Source organism: Amphiprion ocellaris, chromosome 20 (genome assembly GCF_022539595.1).
Source record: "Amphiprion ocellaris isolate individual 3 ecotype Okinawa chromosome 20, ASM2253959v1, whole genome shotgun sequence".
Lineage (NCBI taxonomy): Eukaryota > Metazoa > Chordata > Actinopteri > Pomacentridae > Amphiprion > Amphiprion ocellaris.
The window spans coordinates 8,983,577-9,006,687 of NC_072785.1; the positions used below are offsets into that span (position 1 = coordinate 8,983,577).

A 23,111-nucleotide genomic window follows, 5' to 3' on the forward strand; every position below is an offset into this window, starting at 1 on the left:
TTAATGTTTCTGCCATCCCATGTATCCACTTGATCTTGTGACCCGTCCCTCTTAAGTACATTTGTCAGCATTCAGACAGCCTAACCACCCACACGTTAATTTGTGTGTGACTTTGTATTCACGCTTGAGGGCCTCTGAATTGGAGGCCTTTTGTGTTTGTGCGCTGGATGTAATGCATGGGAAATGGTGGATGTGGAGCCAGTGTGATGGCCACACACCACCGCAGGGAGAGGAAGTCACCCATCTGGAAATGGCTGCTGTGAAGTCGCGTCTGCTGGGTGTTTGTTGTGCGTGCCCTCGGCCACTGACAGCTGCCGGGTTATCGATTTAACAGAAATGGGATCTAGAAACCAATTATAGCATTGTGTTGCTGTTTGGTCTGATCCAAGGAGTGTGTATTGAGTGCGGGGCCTGTAATGGCTTTACAAAAAGCGCTGAAGGGAATGGGGAGAAAGCATGTCTTATACATACACAAGCATTTCCCAGTCGCCTTCTTTTCACAAGCAGCAGTGATGGATCCTAATGACTGTGGCGGTTCTTTTTCTTCTCACGTAGCACCGCCAGCAGGTCAGAGTTTTCACTTATCCTGTGAAATATGTCAGCATCGACTCGGCTGATCGGGACAGCATTTTCTGCAGGCATTCACGGTTCTGAGTCGGTAAATTCCCTAACCCTAAACTTTGTGGTCCAATAATTTTTGAGCTAGCTAGTTTGGCTTGAAATATCTCAGGTATTGGAACAGATTTCAGGAAAATTAGATTTCCCCCCGCTTAGGATGAATTAAAACATTTCTCACAATCTTCTGGTTAAATATCTTAAAAATTAGGACATTTCTTCCCCTGCTGTATTTTCTGTTTTCTGCAAATATTTGGCTAGGATCACTGCAGATCTGAAAACATTCACTTCTTTTAGGAAACACCTCAGAAATTGTCAAAAAAAAGAGATTTGCTTACAGAAGTATTGCATATTAACAGTAATGACAGTTTTGTATGTTTATTGCTTGCCGTGTTAGATGTTTTACTGTTTTTCATACTGTTGAACACAACTGGCAAGTACTGAAAATTGTGCTATTAACATCAATAATTCCACATACTTATTAAGCACTTGCAGACTTGTCAACTGCCTCATTGCTTTTAAGTCTTGAATAATGATTTAAATCTGACTCCTCTTGTCCAAGCTGAATCTTCTCATCTGCATTTTCTTGCACAGTCTCTTATCTTTCTTAAACCTGCAACATCATCCTCTACTTCAAAACCAGCACTGCTGCCTTTAATAACTTTAACAACCCTTTTAGTGTGTGCATCTATTCCCAGGTTTTCTTCCGCCTCCTGCAGTTCTCCTGCTGGCCGACAGAGGGGGACAAACTCAAGGCTGTGCGGTCGGTGGAGTTGGTGAGTCATACAGTGAGACCATCACGTACAGACAGCACGGCTCAAAACAAGGCTTGGTCTGACTTGGCCATGGGCCTGAATTAGCACCAGGGAGAGGATTATTCACGTTTAATTGTGATATTAACTCAAACCGGTGACATTTTCTAATGGATGCTGACGTGGACTGAGGATTCTCAGGGGGCTGGTGCACCTCTGGTATATTTGTGGTCCTATTTGTCATTAATATCCCTATTAACTTATCAGCTATTTTGCAGATTTATCTATTATGTAGCCTTTCTAATGTACGTCCTACTGTGTTTACTGCATTTATGACTAACCGATTCGCATCCCGGCTTTCCCGGGATCTTTCTGCATGGAGTTTGCATGTTCTCCCTGTGCATGCGTGGGTTTTCTCCGGGTACTCCGGCTTCCTCCCACAGTCCAAAAATATGCTGAGGTTAATTGATCATTCTAAATTGCCCGTAGGTGTGAATGTGAGAGTGATTGTTTGTCTCTGTATGTAGCCCTGCGACAGACTGGCGACCTGTCTAGGGTGTCCCCTGCCTTCACCCGAGTCAGCTGGGATAGACTCCCCCCCCCCCCCCCCCCCCCCCCCCCCCCCCCCCGGCGACCCTAGTGAGGATTAAGCGGTGTATAGATAGATAATGGATGGATGGATGATTAACCGAGCGCTGTCCATGGTGCTGAATCACAAAGCGCGTCGCTGTCCGTGGTGCTGATCAGGAATCAGTCGATCAAATGATGTCATAATGCTACTAATGTTAATACTACTACTACTACTGATAATAAGATCAAATACCAAAACATTTAACCCTTTACTTCTATCACGATGAACTTCACATAATTTTAATCTGATATTTTTTTAATCAACACTGTTCTACTATATTAGCATTTATTTATGTTTAAAAGTAGCTTGACTATATAATAAAATGTAAAACAATACTTAAATTCATAACTTGATCCCCAGAAATCTAACATTTCTGACCTTTTACTCTCACAAAAATTCCACTCATCACTTTTGGTCTTCTTGTTATTATCTGTAGCTCCAGGCCAAATGAATCTGGCATCAGTCTGCAATGGCTCTGGGGATATCTATCTGATGTTAGCTGCACTTGGCTGTGGCTTAAATATTGACTAAATCATTTGGAAACGACAAGGCTTTGCTTAGGTTGCAGTTTTTGACTATAAATATCTTTCTTTTTTTCTTTTTTTTTTTGTTGCTCAGGGACCCACAAAACAGTTAACATCTATACAAGTCGATTATAGCCATACATATGGATATTTAGTTCTTATTTGTGATGCCATTTTTTTTTTCAATATTTGTCTTTGGTGTAATCTCATATTCTCAAATTCCCACACGTGCAGCCCCCCCCCATAAAGGAATTTTTAGAACAAGCCTGTTTAAAAATCCCTTTTTTTTGCTTCCATCCAACCACTAGGAAGTGTATGAACTGAGAGAAAAACCAAGTGTGGACAGAAAAGGGAGAGGGCATAGCACCTCCCACGTCCTATCTGCGAGAAAGAGCGAGAGGGAGAGAGACAGAGAGAGAGAAAGAGAGAGTGTCTGCCTGCCTGCCTGCCTGCCTGCCTGCCGTGGTGGTGTTGGAAATCGGACGACATGAGCTCTACATGAACCGCGTAAAATGCTTTAAGACGCTTTCGGCGTTTGTCTGTCATCCTCCCGAACCAAGGACGAGCCCGAAGAGGAGCTGTACTTCACGACCAGGTATGGAGATGCTGCTTCATCCCCGCATCTTTACATGGAGATGAGACGTTGGTATTCAGTGGCGTAACCGCGGTTTCCTTCTGCCTGGCTGCCTGGCTGCCGTGCGCGCACGATCTCCTGCCGTCCCTGCGCAAAAAAATCTCGCCTTTCCCCCCGTCCGCGTCGTTGTTTTAAATTGCATCCCACCGCATTTTGCGTTGGATAACCTCGGTCGTGTGCGGATTGCATACTGTAGCCTATGCCCAGCTCAGCCATATTGGCAGCCAGCGGGAGGAGGAGGTGGAGGAGGATGGGAGGGAAGGGATGGGGGAGAGCAGAGATGTGAGGGTGTCGGGAATATCATATGCTTTGAGGAGTAAAGGGAGGTGGAGGAGGAGGAAGGATGGGTGGAGGGAGGTGGTGGAGGAGGAGGAGGAGGAGGGGGAGACTGCGAAATGACGGCACCGCTGCGAGATGGCGATCCTCTGGTATTTATGAATGAACCGAGCAGCAGGAGTAGGGTGGTCTGTAATGGCGTTGCGCACCAATCTCCAAGCCCCCCACCCCCAACCTTCTTCCTCTCCTCCCTCCCCGCTCTCTCTCCCTGACTATACAGTCGAGGCGGAGACGCGCGTCAACATCCAGCTATATACTAATAATGACGCCCGCGTGACGCATAAAACCCGATTTCTGTGTGCAAATGCTTCGGTTAATCCACCATCTGGATGCGTACTTCTCCACGTCTCCTCCTCCATGTTCACTGTGCTTGGTTTTTTGCTGTACTTGTGGACCATATAGAGAGAGGAGAAGCCATCATATGACATGCAAAAGGGGGAGTTGTGAATCATTTAGATCCTCTCTGTGCATATGTGTGTGACTCAACTTCCTGTATGCATTGAACACTGCCAGTCATTGGTGTGTGTGTGTGTGTGTGTGGGTTGCAGAGTTTGACAGAAAACAGGAGATGAGATGTATGGCAGTAAATCCTGCGCATAAAGCTTTAAAGAGTGTGCTTCAGAGCAGCACAGAGGCTGTATTTAAAAAAAAAAAAAATACGTGCATGTGTTGCAGGATAAATGGACATGTGTCGGGGGGAGTCGGTCTGTCGGCCTGTCTGTGTGTCTGTCTTAAATGGCCACAGCACAGTTGCATAAGAACACTTCTCACTGCTGAGGCAGGACAAAGAAATGACTCAATACATGGTAACAAGCAACACTAGAAAGAGAGGCGGTGAGGCTTCTGATGGTGAGATCTGGTTGATAAGAAGAAGAAAAAAAAGCATCCTGCACTAAAAAACTGATGTCAGATACCCAGCAGAGATGATGAGAAAGATGCAAATGTGTTTCCTGCCAAACTGTAATGAAATAACAAGGACAGAATGAGGAAAAGAGAGTAATAAAACATCTAATTGCACATATGAGCATGTACAGATGGCACACATGCATTAGCCCAAAAGATGCAGAAACCTGAGAAGACTGTTACTAGCTGATAAATTTCTGAATAAGTGAAGTTCATTTAAAAAAAAACATCTCTCTACTATTGTTGAATAACTTTTCATGCAGTGACCGGAGCCTTTGTGTACTTGTGCTGGACAGCTGCCATTTATCAATCAAAGTTTGTTTCTTGAAGAGAATATGCTTCCTTAATAACCTGGTGAATAAAATCTAGAATATTGTTCAAAATAAGGAACATCATATTTAACGTCAAATTGCAGCAGCTACTCTGTGTTGCTGTTTTTAATTGATAATAGCCACAGGCCTGATTTAGAAGTCAGCACAGACACCAAAATGGATTCCAAAATTCAAAAGTAGCTCCAGCAGAAAGGCCTCGTCTCCACCTGCTCATTTTTATTGATAAAAATAGTTAAATGTTGTCTCCTCTTAATGTTTAAGTCTGTTTGTTGCTTAGACAGCATAAGTCTAGTCAAGTGCAGCACCACTGTTGAGTACCTCTGCGCTATATACTGCATAAAATCTGCTTCCATGCTGGAGCGGATCAATGCTAAAGTGTTTGTTGTTTTGTTGGCATCAGCTCATTGGAAAGGTTCATATAGTCTTCATTATTCGTGGCATTAGGGAGGATTTTCTGTCTCGCACATAACTAATCGCAGGCCAGGATTCCTGCTCTGGTCCATTATGTACAGCATGACCTTGTGTTTTATTTGACATTTGCACAAATACCAGCCATTTGTTTAAGATAAAATACCATCCATCCTTAAATGTCATTTTCTTTAAATTATCAGCGCTGAGGAGAAAAAAAAAAGTGTTTTGTGGTTTTAAATGAGGAAAAAGTTCGAGGTCAGTTTAATCCCAGCGGCAGCATCTCAAACAGTGTGCAGCAGGATTCCCTGGTTGATTCTGCTTTTAACCATCTGTGTTGTTATCAGACCTGGATCAACTGGTATTATGAGAAGAAGAAAAAAAAATGCTGCGCTGAGTTGATCTTGCCTGTAGAAAACCAGTGGAGTCAATCCAAAACTACCAACCCTGTCACCATCTGTCACTGCAGGCAGGCTTCTGAAACGCACTCCACCGGCCTGTAATTAGTGCCTCAGTCAGGTCAGGGCCTTCATAACGCCTAAGAATACACTTCGCTAAAATAAAGAAGCAATAAACCTGAATACATTATGCAGACTTTGAAAAACACGCATGGTTGCTCTGTTGCTAGTGCTAGAATCTGAATTTCTTTACTCTTCTTTTGCCCAATCCTGTTCTTGTGCCTTTGTGTCTCCCAGATTGCCAGGCTGAGGCATTAGCAAGGTCTTATGGAGAGGCCAGACGGAGCAAGTCAGTGCTCCCCAGGTCACACTAATACTCGGTACTAATACACACTCAAAGACTAATTACATGGGGATGTTGCACTCAGTAAAACTGCTGCACAGAAACAGCACGGTTATGGTTTTAGGGTTTGGTTACAGCTCAGGAGCCAATCTGCCCAGGAAGGAAATGTTTTCCTCTAAAACCGAGCAAACTTTCCGTATATTTTCATTTGCAGGTATTAGGGAGTAATTGCAGGTAGAGGAATGTTCATAGTAGCCCCAAGTGTTACCAAATCAGCTGTAACTGAAATCTAAAACAAGCAAAAAAAAAAAAAAAAAAAAACGCTAATTATCCAGGCGAAACCAAAGTTGTTTTACATGTGTGAGATTTTTACCATTTGTTTATTTAATGGATTCTCATTAGTTCAGTGTCATAGCAATCAGCTAATTCCCTAGCATCCAAACCTGACATAAATTACAAAATACACTATATATGATGAATATTAATTGTGTTAACATGTACAAAATTACATCAAAGCTTACATTAATATAGTGTGTGCGTACATTCAGACAGAATTTAGTGTTAAAAATCAATATAAAAATGATCAACTGTGAGAATTATACAGCTCTGAAATATGAGGCGAAATGTGAATATGTGAAACAGAATTTTACCTCCTGCTCTTCAATTTATCATCTGTATGTAAATAAATGCACCTCATATTCTGTTTATTGAATTATTTCTTTATGTTAGCTAGATATTAAGGGCTAAATTCTTATTGCTCTGTAAATAGCAGTATTTAGTTAGTCTGGTGTCACAATTATGTGTGTTACTGCAGCAAGTTATTTGATAAAATAGAAATGTTGGCATCTTTTCTTGTCAATGGTACCACAAAATTTGTAGTATTCTATGCTGTGTGCAAAACATGCTTTTCTCAAGAATCTGAGAACTACCGTTCTTCATAATGAAAAACTCACAACTGAATATAAAAACTGTCCTTTTTGACCGGATAATGTGAACTTTGTATTTAAAATTATTAGGCAAAATGTGCAATCCCTCATTCTAATAATATAATGTACCAGTGTCCTTGTAGCAGAAGTAGTTGTTCATTCAAAACCCACAAAGAACCCACAGTGGCAGAAGCAACAAAGCATTTGTGGTCCTTTCATTCCTTGTCAAGTAGAATCACTGAGGACAAACTTTACACAGCACGCTGGTGAATTTGGGAAGAAATTCGGGTTCCTGTTCTACTTTTGCAAAACATTCTGCTCTACTATTAATATGCAGCCTTCACTGTCTGTGTCTCTGCTGATATTCCCATGCCACCGCGTTGGGGTCAGTCCATGCTGAGTCACAGAGATGTGTGAGGGGCATCAGAGGGCTTCAGGGTGCATTCAGTTTTATACGAAGACTGCCAGTAACTTAAGTCCTGGGAATTGGGTCAATGCAGAGCAGGCCACGAGCACAGAGGAGGTTAAGCTCAATGATTAGCTACTAAGCCAAGACCACAGTGCTGCAATCTCCTGGACAGTGTTGTACACATGCTCCATGCACGTACAGTGGTGTCTGCTCAATCACAGTATAGATTGACGCTGATGAGGAGCAAACACACACTCTTGAGTCTCACACACAGCATTCAAACACCTCCAGCTCACCCACAAGTATCGCTGCATATATTTTTTCTCACGTATGTGCACACAGGAATCACATCTGGCCTCACTTAATTATTTGTGTTATGCAATGCAGGGGTGTGATGCACATGAGAAATCTATATTTAAACAGTTGTCAGTGTCGGAGGTTGGAGGGTGTGAATTATGTTTCTATACTTGCACTGATTGGGCACAGGTATAGCTGCATTAATTTGCTCTCATTCTTCTAGTTTGTAAATTTTTTTTAAAAATGATGCAAATGGTTTAAAAATTCAAATCCTTTTAAATCACTATAAGGAAACATTTGTTCTTTTGGGCTGCAGAATTTGATCGAAATCCAGTTTGGTCAAAGAAATTGTTTCATTTATTTACAAATATGTTTACTAATTTTTTTGCAAAGACTTAGTAAAAATCAATGCCACTCTCATATGTGCCTGTTACATATGAGGGTGGAGCTAGTTAGCTTAGCTTAGCACAAAAACGGTTTACAAAGTTTACAAAATCCACCAAGTTTTGCTTAAACTGTATCAAAACTATATATAAACCATAATTTGTGCTCATATTTCTTGACTCGCTGTGTGTAGTGATATTTTTGCACTCTGCTTATCTGCAAATTTTGATCCATTGCTCAGCCCCAGCCTACTTATTGGAGAAAGGTCCTGATCTTTTCATCTAACACTCGACAGCTACAAAGAGAATTTCCCAAAATGTCAAACTACCCCTTTAACTTCAAAAATGCACCGTCATCTAAGTGACACCGCTTCTCTGAGTTTCTAAAAAGCAGCCTTTTTTTTTTTTTTGGAGGTTTTTCATCTGAAAGAACCAGAGTTTAGATTTATTAGAGGGCAAGAATCAACTTCAATAGACAGTTTAAAAAAAAAAAAAAAAAAGCAAGAAACTAACAGAGAGCTTGTATATTCTGTGGAGAGGGCCAATTATTCTGATAGATCATGAATATATTTAATAATTTTCATGTTTCCTTTCTTTGCATCATCGCCCTCAAACACACACACTGACGCAGACAGAAGAATGTGTAGCTTTGTCTGTCTTTTCTTTTTATAAGGAAAACGTGGAGAAACATTCTCACACTCATGAGCCTTGAATCAAATCCCACAGACACATTTTGTGGGTTTCTCATTGCGTCTCTGTGTGTGTGTTTTAGCAGGTGGGAGAGCAGTGAAGTAGCAGCGTGACTGAATGTGTGAGACTGAATCAAAATCTATAAATTGAACCTCTACAGCGTGCTCCAAACTAATGAAAACACCCAGGTCTAAAAACTGCCTCGTGAAAAAAAAAAAACAAAAAAAAAAACGCAGATTAATCCCAGCGGTGAAACACAGACACTTGAAAAGACCTGCGCTGATGTGTGCGCTCAGAACAGTGGAATCTTTCTGCTTGGCTGCACAGCTGCAGACACATTACACAGACTGATAGAAACTTTGTGCGGGTTCCAGACACTGTCGTGACGAGTATGCAAAGTCAGAGAGTATTTCAGAAAAACCCCGCAGCTGATAATCTGTTGATCCTGTAAAACACTCATCGCCAAATAGCCGTGTATCCACAGCATTCCAGTGTGCGCAGCCTGATTAAAACCCCCTTTCTCTACAAGACACCATGGGACCGCTTTGTGGGTGTCTATTTAATCGCGCTCTTGATCCGTTGAATGGCATTGTGTTTGATGTTGGTTAATGCGCTTCCTTTGTGCCGCTGCGTAAGTGGCTCTCTTGAGGGAAATTATGTGCATATTTTCGCTAAAGGTGACATTTCCTCGCTCGCTCTGTGAAGCAAACGAGGCCGTGTTGCGTCTATTTTCTGACTGAGGAGAGAAGAGGGCCTGTTTTGGTCTGTGCCAATGCTATCTGCTAATGGAGTTTGGCTGCGCTGCCACAGATGCATTTATAGTGTGCCATTAATTCATTAAGGAACTGCAGTCTCTCTCGTTTCGAATAAAACAAGGGAAGAGGAGGGTGAAGGAGAGCGACAGCTTGCGTTTCGGGGTGGGGGGGGAGTATCATTAATCTCAAAGGCCTGGTGTCAAGGACAAATGGTGTAGGAGCGGAAGTACAGTATGTGTGTCACTGTGAAGTTGCACCTGTGTGTGCAGTTATAGCTGCTGACAGAACTGCTAATTTTAGCTCAGGTAAAGAAAGAAAAAAAAAGAAAAAGAAGAGAGGCGGGGGGTGGTTTTGATGAGCAGGATTGTTGTCATAGAGCTGAAATCCACATCCGAAAAAAAGCAAAAAAAAATAAAACCCCAATCAGGCACCAAGTGAGGCAGGATGGATGACAGACTGACAGGGCCTGGAGAGACAAGCCCCATCGATTCAAACCACAGCGGCCTTAGTTTATTGATCACACAGCATGGAGACCCGGGGAGCAGAGAGAGCAGGAGACAGAGGAGAAAACAGCAAGAGGAAGCTCAGGGAGCTGGTCAAGGAAAGACATGAGAGACAATTTAAAGGAATATTTGAGAGTGTATCACTATAAAGAGGATGTACAAGTGTGTGGCTCCATCACAGGTGCACTGACATAAAGTAATGGCACCAGTCTGTAGAGCTTTATTCTAAATATGTCTGATTGTGGACTCAATTTAGTAAGTTTCTTGCAGTGTCCAGACAACTAACTGTTAAATTATCCTCTGAACCATTGTATTTTTCTCAAAGATAGTCCTGGTTTTTAACTAGAATGTAATTTAGGTGGTAAACTGCCTCTATTTTCCATCTCTTATAATAATACTGCACTCATGTTGCAGTTACACTGGCTAAAAATAAGCAAGACAGGACAAGAAATCCACAGTTTAGCCCAATTTAAGGCAAACTATATAGACAAATTGGATAAATTGTTGGTGAAATGACAAGAGGAAGCTCAGGGAGCAGGTCTAAGAAATTAAAGAGATAAGTAAAAGGATTATTTGAGAGTGTGTCAGTATCAGGAGGACGTACAAAGTGTGTGGCTCCATCACAGATGCACTGACATATCAGTAACTGCACCAGTCTGCAAAGCTTTATTGTAGATATCTGTCTGATTGTGGACTTACTTTAGTGATTTCACTAATAATATTTTATTGCGACTGTGAATTTATCATCAGAACCCTAGAGTGATTCCACCTTAATTCAGAAAATTTGAAGGAAAAAAAAAATCCCAACTGGCCATCTCATGTTTGTTAGATTTTTTTTTCCTGTGCATGCATATGTTAGTAACTAAATGTGTGAATGAATGTGTTATAGGTGGTAGTTTTTGAGTTAAAAATTTTTATAAAAGGAGGGATCATTTTGATTTCTGCACCTTTTTTGCCTATCCATGGATCATTGTTTGAAGTGCCATAACTTGAGACATAATGCAACTAAAGTCCTCAAATTCCACAGGTTTATTGATGTGAACAGATGGTCTTCAACTGTACAGGCCTGCTTTGATATAATTATACAAATTGGGAAAAATAGTACAAATTCAGTCAAAAAAATGTTTTTTATTCTGATATTCCACCAACCATAAAACCTTTATTTTTCACCCTAAGAGGCTGATGTTTTTCCCTGTGATTGACACCAATAGGGGTTTTAAAACTGTCAAACACTACGGTGTCAGTCAGAGGCATATTTTATGCATTTATTGCCAATATTTGAACATGCACTAAGCAGGTATTATAGATGAAACCACTCCAAAAAGGTTCCAACTGGAAGACTTATATAATATAGAAAACTGGCTATGCTTTCTATCTCTTACAATGTCACTGTACTCGTGAAGTTCTGAGATCTGGGAATACACAGTTACACCTCTAAAAATAAGCAAGACAGGACAAGAAATCCACAGTTTAGCCCAGTTTATTTGGAAGACAAAATAAAGACAAACTGCATAAACCTTTTGTGAAATAGCAAGGAGCTAAGCTAGCAGTTCAAAGAAAAATGAGATAAATTAAAGGAATTTTTTACTGTAACTATTAAATTATCCTCTGAACCATTGTATTTTTTCTGAATATAGTCCTGTTTTTTAACTAGAACGTAATTTGGGTGTTGTACTGGCTTATACTTTCTGTCTCTAATAATAACACTGTGAGGCCAAAGAACTTAAAGAGAGAAGTAAAGGAAATATTTGAGAGTCTGTCGGTACAAAGTGTCAGATGCACTGACATATCAGCTTTAAAATGAAGTAATTACACCAGCCTCTAGAGCCTTATTCTAGATATGTCTGATTTTTTTGTGCAGGTTCCTTAGATCTGACTGTCAGCTTGTCATCAGAGCCATAGTATTTTTTCCAAAGATAGTCCTGGTTATACTGGCAATACTTAAACCTTCTATCTCCAATAATAATAGTATATGGCTGATTGTGCTTTTCCTTGCTGTATTTAATTAGAACTGTCAAAATATCATCAAAACCATTGTACTTTTTTTTTAAATAATAATAGTTCTGATTTTCAACCAGAATAGAAATCAGATTTTATTTTCATTGTCCTGGCCATCATTTCTGCCTCTAATATCAACGCTGTACTCGTGAAGTTGCTGAGATCTGGGAAAACACAGCTACACCGCTAAAGATAAGCAAGACAGGATAAGATATCCGCAGTTTCGCCAAAATTTATTTGGAAGACAAACTGTGCAATCACAAGCCAAACTGTCTGTTGCAATTTTCATATCACACTTTAAACACAACTCCCTGGTTCAGCTTTAAAGCATCTTTTCAACGAATGATGTCCTTACTAACGCTTCTGATGCACTCACACGTGTTGGAGATCACCTGGCTAAACTGTCAGCTTGTTTACAGTCTCATCTATTATTAGCCCCTCAGAGGAAGCACACAAAGCTGGGAACGAAACACTGACACACCAATGACATGAAAAGTAGGTATTTATAGCGAATGTGTTAGCAAACAGTCACCTAATTACCAATTCAGCAGATACAAAGCGGCATTAGCATTGATTGGGAGTCGTGTTTCGGGGGACCAAACAAATATTCACTGTCCTTTTGTTTTGGTCTCAGTCGGCTCCTGAGGGAAATATCAGACCGTTTAACTGCTAAATGCTCCGCTGTGTTCACCAGCTATAGGTACTGATATTGTTTGTCTGCTGCTTTCAAAGAAGACACCATTTAGAGCAGCGAGATTAAACCACAACAGTAATTCTGTGCATTGTGAAGCCAGAACAATGAGTTCAAGGATGCTGAAAGGCTCTGTGGAGCTGAGTGGACTGCAGAGCTGCATAATAATTCTCTGCGAGTTTGTCGCTACAAACAACACCTTCCACGTACGCTTAGTCATTTGAGCCACAGTCAATGTAAAAACGATCGATTATAGCAGTTTTAAAGGGTGCAACATTGTCACGACCATTGCAGATGATGTCTAAGCCGTAACAATAAATCTCCTTTAGAAGCTTAATCATCTCTAAGAAGGTCAGAAAACATTGTAATTTGGCTTTTTCAACTATATTTCTGCCTGATTTGTGTGTGTGGGTGTGTGTTTGTTGCTCTCTGACATACAGCAGTCCTAAGCAGAAATCACTGTGCAGCTCCCACCACAGTTCTTCAGCGTGACTGAAGGCCTCATTAAAGCCAAGAGTTTGAGGCGGCACAGATGACCATCATTTTTTGGCAGTTTTGACATTTTAAACAGTTTGGCCTTGCCGCGATGCTGCAACCGTCAACACGTACCCGACTGCACAGGTTTCTACTGCTGCAGACTTCAATAAAAACAGCCTGCCAGGATCTAATAGAAGAATACTTTGATAGGTTTGAAGTTCTGAGAGGTTAAGCATCTTCAGAATTTTAAAAAATGCAGTTTGTCATCACCTGAAGGCATCAAAGAGCCATTAAACAAGATTTTTGTGGACCAGAGTGAGACAGTTAACTGTCTGCTGGCATACAAATAGAAGCTGCACCTGTAAATTAACTGTGTATTGCGTGTTCGGCATGAAGATAAAAGTCTCATGTGATCTGTACTTACCGCTGGAGACTGACTATAAAAACTCAAGGGGCTCTCCCCATTTATTTTGCACCCCTTGACTGGTATTATCTAGAACCCGGCAATGCAATTACAGGTGGCTCGCCATCAATAGTGGGTTCCTGCAGAGCAAGCATGACAGAAATCCACTCATTCCATATAGTATTGATGTCAATTTACTGTTTCATTACGGCCGGAGCTCAGAGAGCAGCGCGATCACATCTGAAGCCGTGTCTTATTATGGGACCTTAAAGTGAGTTTAGAAGTACATCAGATAAATAATGCAGCAGATACAATGTGTAATCATGAGCAGACACTCGGCAGACGCACCAGCACTTAGAAAGATGGCGGTAGATTATGTGTGAGGACGCTGTTCGGATGAATATGCATGAGCTGCGGTAGGTGATACTGACTGTGAAGGTTTGTTGAGGCCTTCACTGAGGAGCTGCAGGCTGCTCACTGGGTTTATCACAGCTGTGGAATCCTTTGTGTTATTCTTTTCATTTAATAATGGATTTATCAACATCTTAACTTGGATTGAGTAGTTTTTATTTGTTTAATTGTGGGTTAGATATAATATACACTGCAAAATGCACGCTCTGTTTTAAATCTCTATTTCCTGAAGATATATCTTAAATCAGGCGATCACAGCAGATATTTGGTATTTATTCCTAATTAGATACTTTAAGTCTTCCATTATTGAATATTTGGGCCCTTGGACCTACAAGCTGTAAATATATCTTCAGCTTTTAGTCGCCTATTTACACATCCAGCAGATAAGAAGCAACATTAACATTAATTTGTCACATTTTTGAGTGAATTTCACTCCAGTGTTTGCCCTACTTTGCAAAATTAGCACATTTCTTATTCTTACCCTTCACATAAGTGAAAATGACAGGGAAAAATGTTTTTTCCACAGCCATTTTTTAAATTTCGTTTTTACTTGGATCCACTCAGAATCAGTTTTAATTTGTTTAGTCATCAATGTGCTGCAGTGTTTGAATAGAACATCATGCACATGTGCACTCCAGTGGAATCCACTGTAACTGTCCAACAGCATGTAATGTACATTTTGTTCTGTTCCTTTGTGCTAGAGAGATTTATATTCAATTTTCTCTGAATCTGTGGTTTTGATGTATTGGGTTACATTGTGTTATACGTGTTATTGTGTCCACGCTCTGCAGGCCTGCAGATTATTCTCCTAAACTGTAAAGTCCTCTGTGTTTGTCTCCTCCAGGGCTTGCTGCAGTCGCTATGGTTGATAAATGACGAAACGCTGGAATGTTTTTTTGGGGTTGAAACTGAGAAACTGTGACTCTGCGAAGGGTATTGATTAAGGAAATGTCTGCGTCAGGTGAAACACTTGGAGCCTCACCAAATTCATCCTCTCTAATTTGTACTCTGGCTCCTAGTCAGACCACGAGGATGGATAGAGTGCTGTGAAACTCGCTGGCCTCAGATCACCACAACTGCCATTCCTATTTCTGCTGCTCCTGTGCTGTCTATTAAACAGATCATTTGCTAAAGTGACCTTCTAATCCTGCTTTTCCTCGCATCTTCCCGCCTTTAATATTCCAGGTGTAACACTATCTTAAGCCTGAGGGGGCAGAATGCCGGAGCAGAGCAACGACTATCGTGTGGTGGTGTTCGGGGCTGGAGGAGTCGGGAAGAGCTCCCTGGTGCTGCGCTTCGTGAAGGGCACCTTCAGGGACACCTACATCCCCACAGTGGAGGACACCTACCGCCAGGTGATCAGCTGCGACAAGAGCGTGTGCACCCTCCAGATCACAGACACAACAGGAAGCCACCAGTTCCCAGCCATGCAGCGTCTGTCCATCTCTAAAGGCCACGCCTTCATCCTGGTCTATTCAATCACGAGCAAACAGTCCCTGGAGGAGCTGAAACCCATTTACCAACAGGTGAGGAGAGTGTGTGTGTGTGTGTGTGTGTGTGTGTGTGTGTGTGTGTGTGTGTGTGTGTGTGTGTGTGTGTGTGTGTGTGTGTGTGTGTGTGTGTGTGTGTGTGTGTGTGTGTGTGTGTGTGTGTGTGTGTGTGTGTGTGTGTGTGTGTGTGTGTGTGTGTGTGTGTGTGCGCTGAAGTGATTGAAGGTAAGTGTGTACAATAAAGAGGGAGGATACAGTTCAGCATGCATTTATATATACAGTCGTGAACAAAAGTTTACATACACATGTAAAGACCTTGTATATATACATACACTGATCAGCCACAACATGACCACTGATAGGCGAAGTTGTAACATTGATCATCTTGTTGCAGTGGAATGTTCTGCTGGGAAACCTGGAGTCCTGACATTCATGTGGATGTTTGACATGCACCACCCATCTAAGCATTGCAGGTCAAGCTGTGTAAATTGAATGTTCTCAGTGGCATGACCTCTTAACCTCTTGTGCTTGATCCTGATTGACTATGACACAACACAACGTGTTTCAATGATTCCATCATAGACAATTAGGAGTTCTAAGAGTCATTGAAAACTCATGACTGCTATGATATACACATGAGGGTCTCTACTAGTGTATGTAAACTTTTATCGCAACAGTATTTGTATAACGACGAGTTATTTTGTACCTGCATGCTGCTGATTTGTTCCTCCTGTAATATATTCAGTATAAATGTGTACGATAATCCAGATTCCACTGGCTTCTACAACTCAGACGTCCATACAAATGGCTTATTCTTTATCTGTAACTCATTTTCGATACAAGGACCAACATGTAGAGAAGGTGCAGGCTGGTCCTCCTAACAAACTCAGATTTTAGTGTCGAAGGTTTGACTTTGAAAATTCTGCCTGTTTGCTCATCTGTTGTTCTGTTCTTGGTTCTTCTTCTGGGTCATCTGGCCTGAAATCATCATTTTTAGATCAATTTCTGCTCCACCATCTCTGATTTTCCTGAGTTTTGAAGTATGAAATATGGATTTTTGTAGGGTCATTTGTGACATTTTAGATTGGTATATCAAATACTTTCGGAGATCAGTGTCTATAGACAGACAGACAGACAGATTCATAGATAGATAGATAGATAGATAGATTCATAGATAGATAGATAGATATTGTATTTTAAAGTATATGCATTTGAAATTGATAGCAATCGATAGACAGATATAGATATATGATAGATATAGGTATGGATAGATATTGTATAGGTATGGATTGATATTGTAGCTTAAAGTATGCGCATTTAAAATTGATAACTTGATTATGTTCATTTTTCTAAATGTAACTAAATACAAACTGGAGACAAATAATTAATTCATTACTTCAATGTATTGTTAACAGCCAAAATTAAATAATTGGACTAATTGGTATATTGGTAAAAACATTTCAACTCAAAGCCCTATTTTAATGTCCATACATGTAGAGTCCTGCATTTTATATTTTGGCATGTTTTCCCTTTTCATGCAATAGCTAGAGTAAAGATTAACACCGAATTTGTAATGAGCACTGATTAGCCAGAGCTCAACAACCTCACTACTTCCTCTCTTCCCCCTCCTATGCAGGTTCTGGCCATTAAAGGCAACGTTGAGGCGATCCCCATCATGCTTGTGGGAAACAAGAGCGACGAGACCCAGCGAGAGGTGGAGACCAAGGACGGGGAGGCCCAGGCCAACCAGTGGAAGTGCGCTTTCATGGAGACCTCGGCCAAAACCAACCACAACGTCACCGAGCTCTTCCAGGAGCTCCTCAACCTGGACAAGAAGAGGAACATGAGCCTCAACATTGACGGCAAGCGCTCCGGGAAGCAGTCCCGCGCAGAGAGACTGAAGGGCAAATGCAGCGTGATGTAAAAAAAAAATATAATAATACACCCAGGAGAGGAGGAGATAGATGGTGGAGGTGGAGGTGAGAGAGAGAGAGAGAGAGAGGGGTGAGGAAATCCAGAGAGGAAGGCGAGAGAGAGACTCACTAAGTGTGTCAGGAATGTTTGGAAGGAAATCTCTTCATCCTCCTCCAGTTTGACCGGTGCATTCACAAACTCGACTTACATACAGGAAAACATTTCAGTTTGGAGCATACATTCATGTGCATTCTGCTAAAAGGAGACGGAGAAGACAAACGGACTCATCCAAGTGCCACAAAACCAGGCTGAAGAGCTCATTGTGGCTGCAGCGATCCTCAAAAAACACTGAAGGTTTCTGATCAGAGCAACACATTTAATGTCCTCTCTCGCTTCTATACCATCCCTCGCTAAATTCCCCCCCATCCTTCACATACCCCCTAATATACCAGTTATAGATAATGTATATGTAACAGAGTCAACAACGTTAGCTAAGCTCGCTCATCTGGTAGAAACACTATTTTAAGAGACTGAGGCATCTGTCATTGTAGTAAACACAGGACTGGAAAGTTTGCTGGCATGAACGAGACGCATTCCAGCAGCCAAACATACGACGCAGCCACATCACAGACCCTGATGTACATAAACATGGGATATTTCAATATATTCCATCTAGACCCCCTCTCCCCAATTCAGTCACAGGAATAGAGTGACTCAAATTTGAAGCATTAAAGCTTAAATTTGTACTAAGAGGACAAAATCGCTCATCTTCTCCACCTCACCATTCCACTTTCAAGATGAGAAAAAGACTTTTTTTCCATTTATCACACTATGTTAAAAACTCACCCGCGAATCCTCCTAAATGGCCTCATCTGACGTGGAGAAGCATCCGGCGGCAGGGTTTGCACACACGCAACAATCCTTTTAAGACTCTCATCGAGTGTAGAATGACTCTGGATGAAAAGGAAGCTGGACTCTGATCAAAATACGAAACAGAAATACAGAAAGCCTTGCCTTGCCTACAAGGATGATACACTTGGATAATCATTGCCAAGCCGGTAAGACGGGAAAAACAAGGGGGTCGGCTCGAGAATGTCAGTTTGCTTTGGCACTTTTCACATGGAAGGTTTCTCTTTTTGCCTTTTTCTTTTTCTTGTTTGCTTTATGACGCTCTTTGAATTCATGTAAAGTCAAAAAAATGAAAAAACCCTCCTTAGACAAAAAGCACACAGGGGAAAGAGGGGAAAAAAGGGAAGGGATGGATGTAAAATAGCTCCATGCAGATTATTCAGTGCATAATTCTGTTTCCTCTTTGGTTGCAGCATCCGGGAATCAGTGAACAGAAGGGGTCTCTCTCTCACACACACACACACACACACACACACACACACACACACACACACACACACACACACACACACACACACACACACACACACAGATAGCATGCACACAAATGCATCCATGTCAAAAAAGAAGGGAAAAAAATCACACACACAGCTCTGATAGTCAATCTGAGTGACACTGTCGACTGACTACATGAAGACAAGCAGGGCTCGCCCAGCCTAAATGCCCTCACATTGCACTTTATATCATGAACACACACAGATCTTTTAATTTGCCATGCTTTTGCCTGCATTATGCATTAGAGAGGAGCTGCTGAAAAGCTCTATTGTATGTCCAAAGTGCATATACACACCCTTTTTTTCCCCCACGCAGGAGCTCTGAATATTGTACACAGGACAGCCAAAAGCACAATACTTTTTACCAACATATCTATTTATACATTTTTGTGTTTTCAAATTTTTTTCTTTTCGTGTTTGTGTGTGTGTGTGTGTGTGTGTGTGTGTGTGTCTGTGTGTGTCTGTGTGTGTGTGCAATTTTCATCTTTAACACTTTATCCACTAGTCCTGAACACGGAGAAACAATTGCATGGAGATCATAGGTAGCTTTCAGTCTACAGTGCTTGTATTCGTCCGGCACAATGAGGTTGTGATTCTGCTGAACAACAGGGTATCATGAAGAGTGCAAAATGTGACGTAACTCTACAGGAAACCGCGTAGAAACGTCGGGGAGGGTCAGATTATTTGTCTACTTTTCTCCATCTCTCAGGCGGTTTTAATGACAACAACAACAACAAAAAATTTGTGTGGAGGATAATCTGTTCCTGTACTGTTAAACCCAAAGACACAGATGATAACCCCCTTTTAACTGTGTGTCCATCTCTCTCTCTCTGGTAAAACAACAAAAAACAAAAGAAAAAAGAAAAAGCACAGCAACTGTTCTCGTCTGTCTCCTTCTCTGTGTTTATATGTGCAGCAGGATCAACAACTGGGCACTTTAAGGGTGACATTTTTCTTGAAGACTTGCTTATTAATCAGCGATGCCTCATTTTTAAGCACCATGTAAAATGTCCCGCCTGCATTGTTCACGCCCGCGAAAACCTCCATAAAATCTCTTTCAGACGTGTAGTTATTGTAAATAAGCATATGGTAGTTCGATGAAATGTTTTTAACAGCTTCAAATAAGATGTTACCCATGTAAAGAAATACTGTCTTTCTGGGAATAAGTCCTTTGTAACCAGGAAATGTTATTACAGTAGAAGGTTCCGTGTTGCTATGTACTGTAATATAACAGCTTAATAATGATGCTCATGATATATCGTATTTGACACATCCACTCTTCAGATCTATCAATTAGACGATACTAGCAAAATGTGAATATGTAACTAAAGGTTCCACTCCATGGCTGTTACTCTTTTTCAAACATTTTTATTTTATTTTGAAAAGCTGAATGACTCCGTTGTTACTGCTGTGTTGTATTTTGCACTAATGTGAGGTCCTGTTTAAAAATTGACATTGTACCCTTTACCTGTTAGATGCCAGGGATGCTCACTCTTTTCATTTTCTCATCCATTCAAAGACAGGAAGTGTGAAACAGTTTAAGTTGTGTTTGTTTTTTCACCTTACATGATGCCGGATACTAGTAGATGATGTGGCCATGACAAGTGCTAAATCTTAAAAAAAAAAAAAAAAGAGGCTGATAATGATTTTCCAGACCCAGTCCTGGTCTGATGTGATGCATAGCTACCGGCAGTGGTGCACACGCTGCATAAATATCAGCCCTGACACGTCTGGTTGCTTCACGCAAATGCCAGATTGCGTGCGCATGTTTGTGCAATCTGTTGTTCTGCTGACGTTAACAGGAGACTGTCATTGTTCATGCCCCTGCATGGAATACGATACAGCAGGGAGGGGAAGAAAAAAAAAACAATGAGCAGTATGGACAACAAGCTGGAGCGAGTGAGGGAGGGAGGGAGCAGCAGCTATAATTAGACGTAGTGTGAAAATATGAAGTTCAACTGCACTAGCCGTGGCCTGTATTGGTTTGCATGTGGGGGAGCCTGGGAAAAGAAGATGGCGTGCATGTGGAGAGTGTGTGTGAGCATCCGCTGAGTTTTTCCGGACGGCGTGAGTTAAACAAAGAATCAGGACAGACGCCTTTTGCACCCCGTCATCCTCCCGTGGCTCATCTCATTTACAGATGAAGCATATTCACCGTCTGTGTGTGTATGTGACTGTAAGTGAATCCATCCCCCCCTCCCTCCCACTCCCCTTTCCGGCCTGCATGAGTGTGTACATGTGCATGCTCGTGTGTTGTTGCTGTTGTTGTGCCATCTTTATGAAGTGTCTGTCAGATGTTTGAAGCTTCCCTGTGGAGAATGCCTACACATTCTGCATGAGTCATCCGGCACAACACACACATACACATATTATAGAACAGGCATGGAGGCAAAATAGACTGACTGCATGCCCTCTGATTGCACACACACACACACACACACACACACACACACACATATTACATTCACACAGGCCTCATCAGTGAAACCTCATTCGGCTGTTGTTCCCGTCGTACCTCTGTTAGCGTTGCTTCGCCATAAATCCGCCCCCTGAAATCTTCCTTTACACTCATCCCACTGTTTGTTTTTAGTTTGGGTGTGTACGTGTGTGTGTGTTTGTGAGTCGGTTTGCACTTGAACAGACTGAAAACTGACCCCTGCTCACATCGGGATTGTAGATAGTTGTAAATAGTGTTCAAAGGATTTAATATTTCAGAGATGCGAGAGGAGAGCGTGCAGAGTAAAGGATGCTGCGGTTTGTCCACTGCATATTTCTTCTTACAGTCCAATCAGAAGAGAGACGGTAAAAGTAAAAGCTTTCTTCATGCGAATGCTACTCGAACTTTATGTTTGGGCTTTTTCCTTTTAGAGAGGAATCTATGGAGACCAAAAACGTCCAAGATTAGAGGAATAAATAAGACACTATGAAATGAATAATTATACGAATAAATACAGATAGAATGTGTAGTATAACCATGACATTGCTAAATTAAAATTCAGAACATAACCTGCTTCTTTATAATTACAGATTTTAATGCAGGTGTTGCTACTTTTCAAAGCATCAAGAAACATTTATTAAACAATATATTGTTCCATGGTTCATTTATATATTCAATCTGAATAGAATTTGTGTGATTATGTATTTCATAGTGTCATTTTTATCTGTTGAATACCGTTGTTTGATACGGTTCAGGCCTCCAGATTGACATACACAGATATTTGTACAGGATCAGGTGAAGTTCACCTCTGTTGTTTGCCACCAGTGAAGTAACAGGATACTTACTGGTGATGTTGCTGAAGATTCTCGTATGGCAGAGGGAGTTTGGTTCACATGTGTTCTTCCATAGCAGGATGGATGTGAAGCTGAAACAAAAGAGCAGTCAGTAGAAGGTTAAAATACACAAGAAAAAGCCGTGGTTCTCTGGTACGTCAGGCTCGTTTCTAGCAGCGAGGGGCGGGTTGCAGTCCTGTCCAGTCGAGCTTCATGTCAGACGATCTGGAAGGAAATAAAAAAAAACACTCCCACTGACCCTGCTAACCTCTCTGGCTCACCCCTTTACATCTTGTCTGATCGCCTCAGATCCTCGCAAGCTGATTTTGCAGACAGAGGAGGGGTGCGTACAGCCTGGACTTTGTGGGTGACGTAGTTTGGTACTATCCTGTCGCTCTGGCCCTTCATTCCTGCATGGTCCCTATTGGTGTTCCAGCCAGCATGAGAACAAGGACACAAACTGTGAATCATCTTTGTATTTTTTAAATAAATTCCTCAGCAGCATTTATGGCTTCAGTTTTTGCAAATGGTTTGTTTCTTTTCTTTTCTTCTTTTTTTTTGACACTTATTGTTTTTGTAAAGGATTCTCTTGGTTTATTTTTTTTTCTCCGTTGGGACTTTTTTAAAAATTTAACTAATTATGATGTATAGATATTTATTCTAGCAATAGTCTTCCTATTAAGATATACTGTGCTGATGCATCCTCTGAATAACTGAAACTAACATATATATAAATATATATAAATATATATATATAGATGATAATAATAATCAAATCTGCAAAATGATTTTCCTAATAAAAATGTGAACTGAGGACTGTTTCTTGTCTTTCTCATTTTGCTGTTGTTTTTGTACATACTTTTAGGATGAGTTGTATTCAAGTGGTGACTCCTTTGCTTTCCATTAATTAGACTACAATCCCTAACCGGAACCTGCAACCCTAACGGAGCAACTTCAGCTGTAGATCTACTTTGTGTCGTGTGCAGACTAGCAAATCCTAGCATGGTAAGAGCTGTCGTGCAATTTTTCTGATACCTTTCCCATTTAATTGAAAGTAGCAATACTGCAAAATGACAATGCAATTGAAAACTGCCTCCTAAAAACCTCCCACTTGTGAAAATCAAGTTATTTTTTTAACCTCTAAACAAGTCCATATGTTCAATATTATATGCTAGAAGAACAAAATAAGCAGGCAACTTGAAACTGCAGTGTACC

General features: G+C 41.1%; 2 protein-coding genes across 3 annotated transcripts in view; one reads left to right on the top strand and one right to left on the bottom strand.

Moving 5' to 3' along the window:
• The window catches only part of hltf (helicase-like transcription factor), a 196,027-nt gene that overhangs the window by 136,656 nt on the left and 36,260 nt on the right, over positions 1-23,111 (bottom strand). The window lies entirely within an intron of this gene.
• On the top strand, positions 1,162-22,710 carry diras1b (DIRAS family, GTP-binding RAS-like 1b). Of its 2 annotated transcripts, none has more exons than XM_035950707.2 (4): positions 1,162-1,391; positions 2,831-3,117; positions 15,005-15,345; positions 16,946-22,710. In XM_035950707.2, exons 3-4 carry the CDS (start codon positions 15,037-15,039, stop codon positions 17,231-17,233), a joined length of 597 nt encoding a protein of 198 aa, XP_035806600.1. In that variant the 5' UTR covers positions 1,162-1,391; positions 2,831-3,117; positions 15,005-15,036; the 3' UTR covers positions 17,234-22,710. The 2 variants fall into 2 exon arrangements, with proteins under 2 accessions (XP_035806600.1, XP_023131498.1); XM_023275730.3 differs by lacking the exon at positions 1,162-1,391 and adding an exon at positions 1,442-1,586.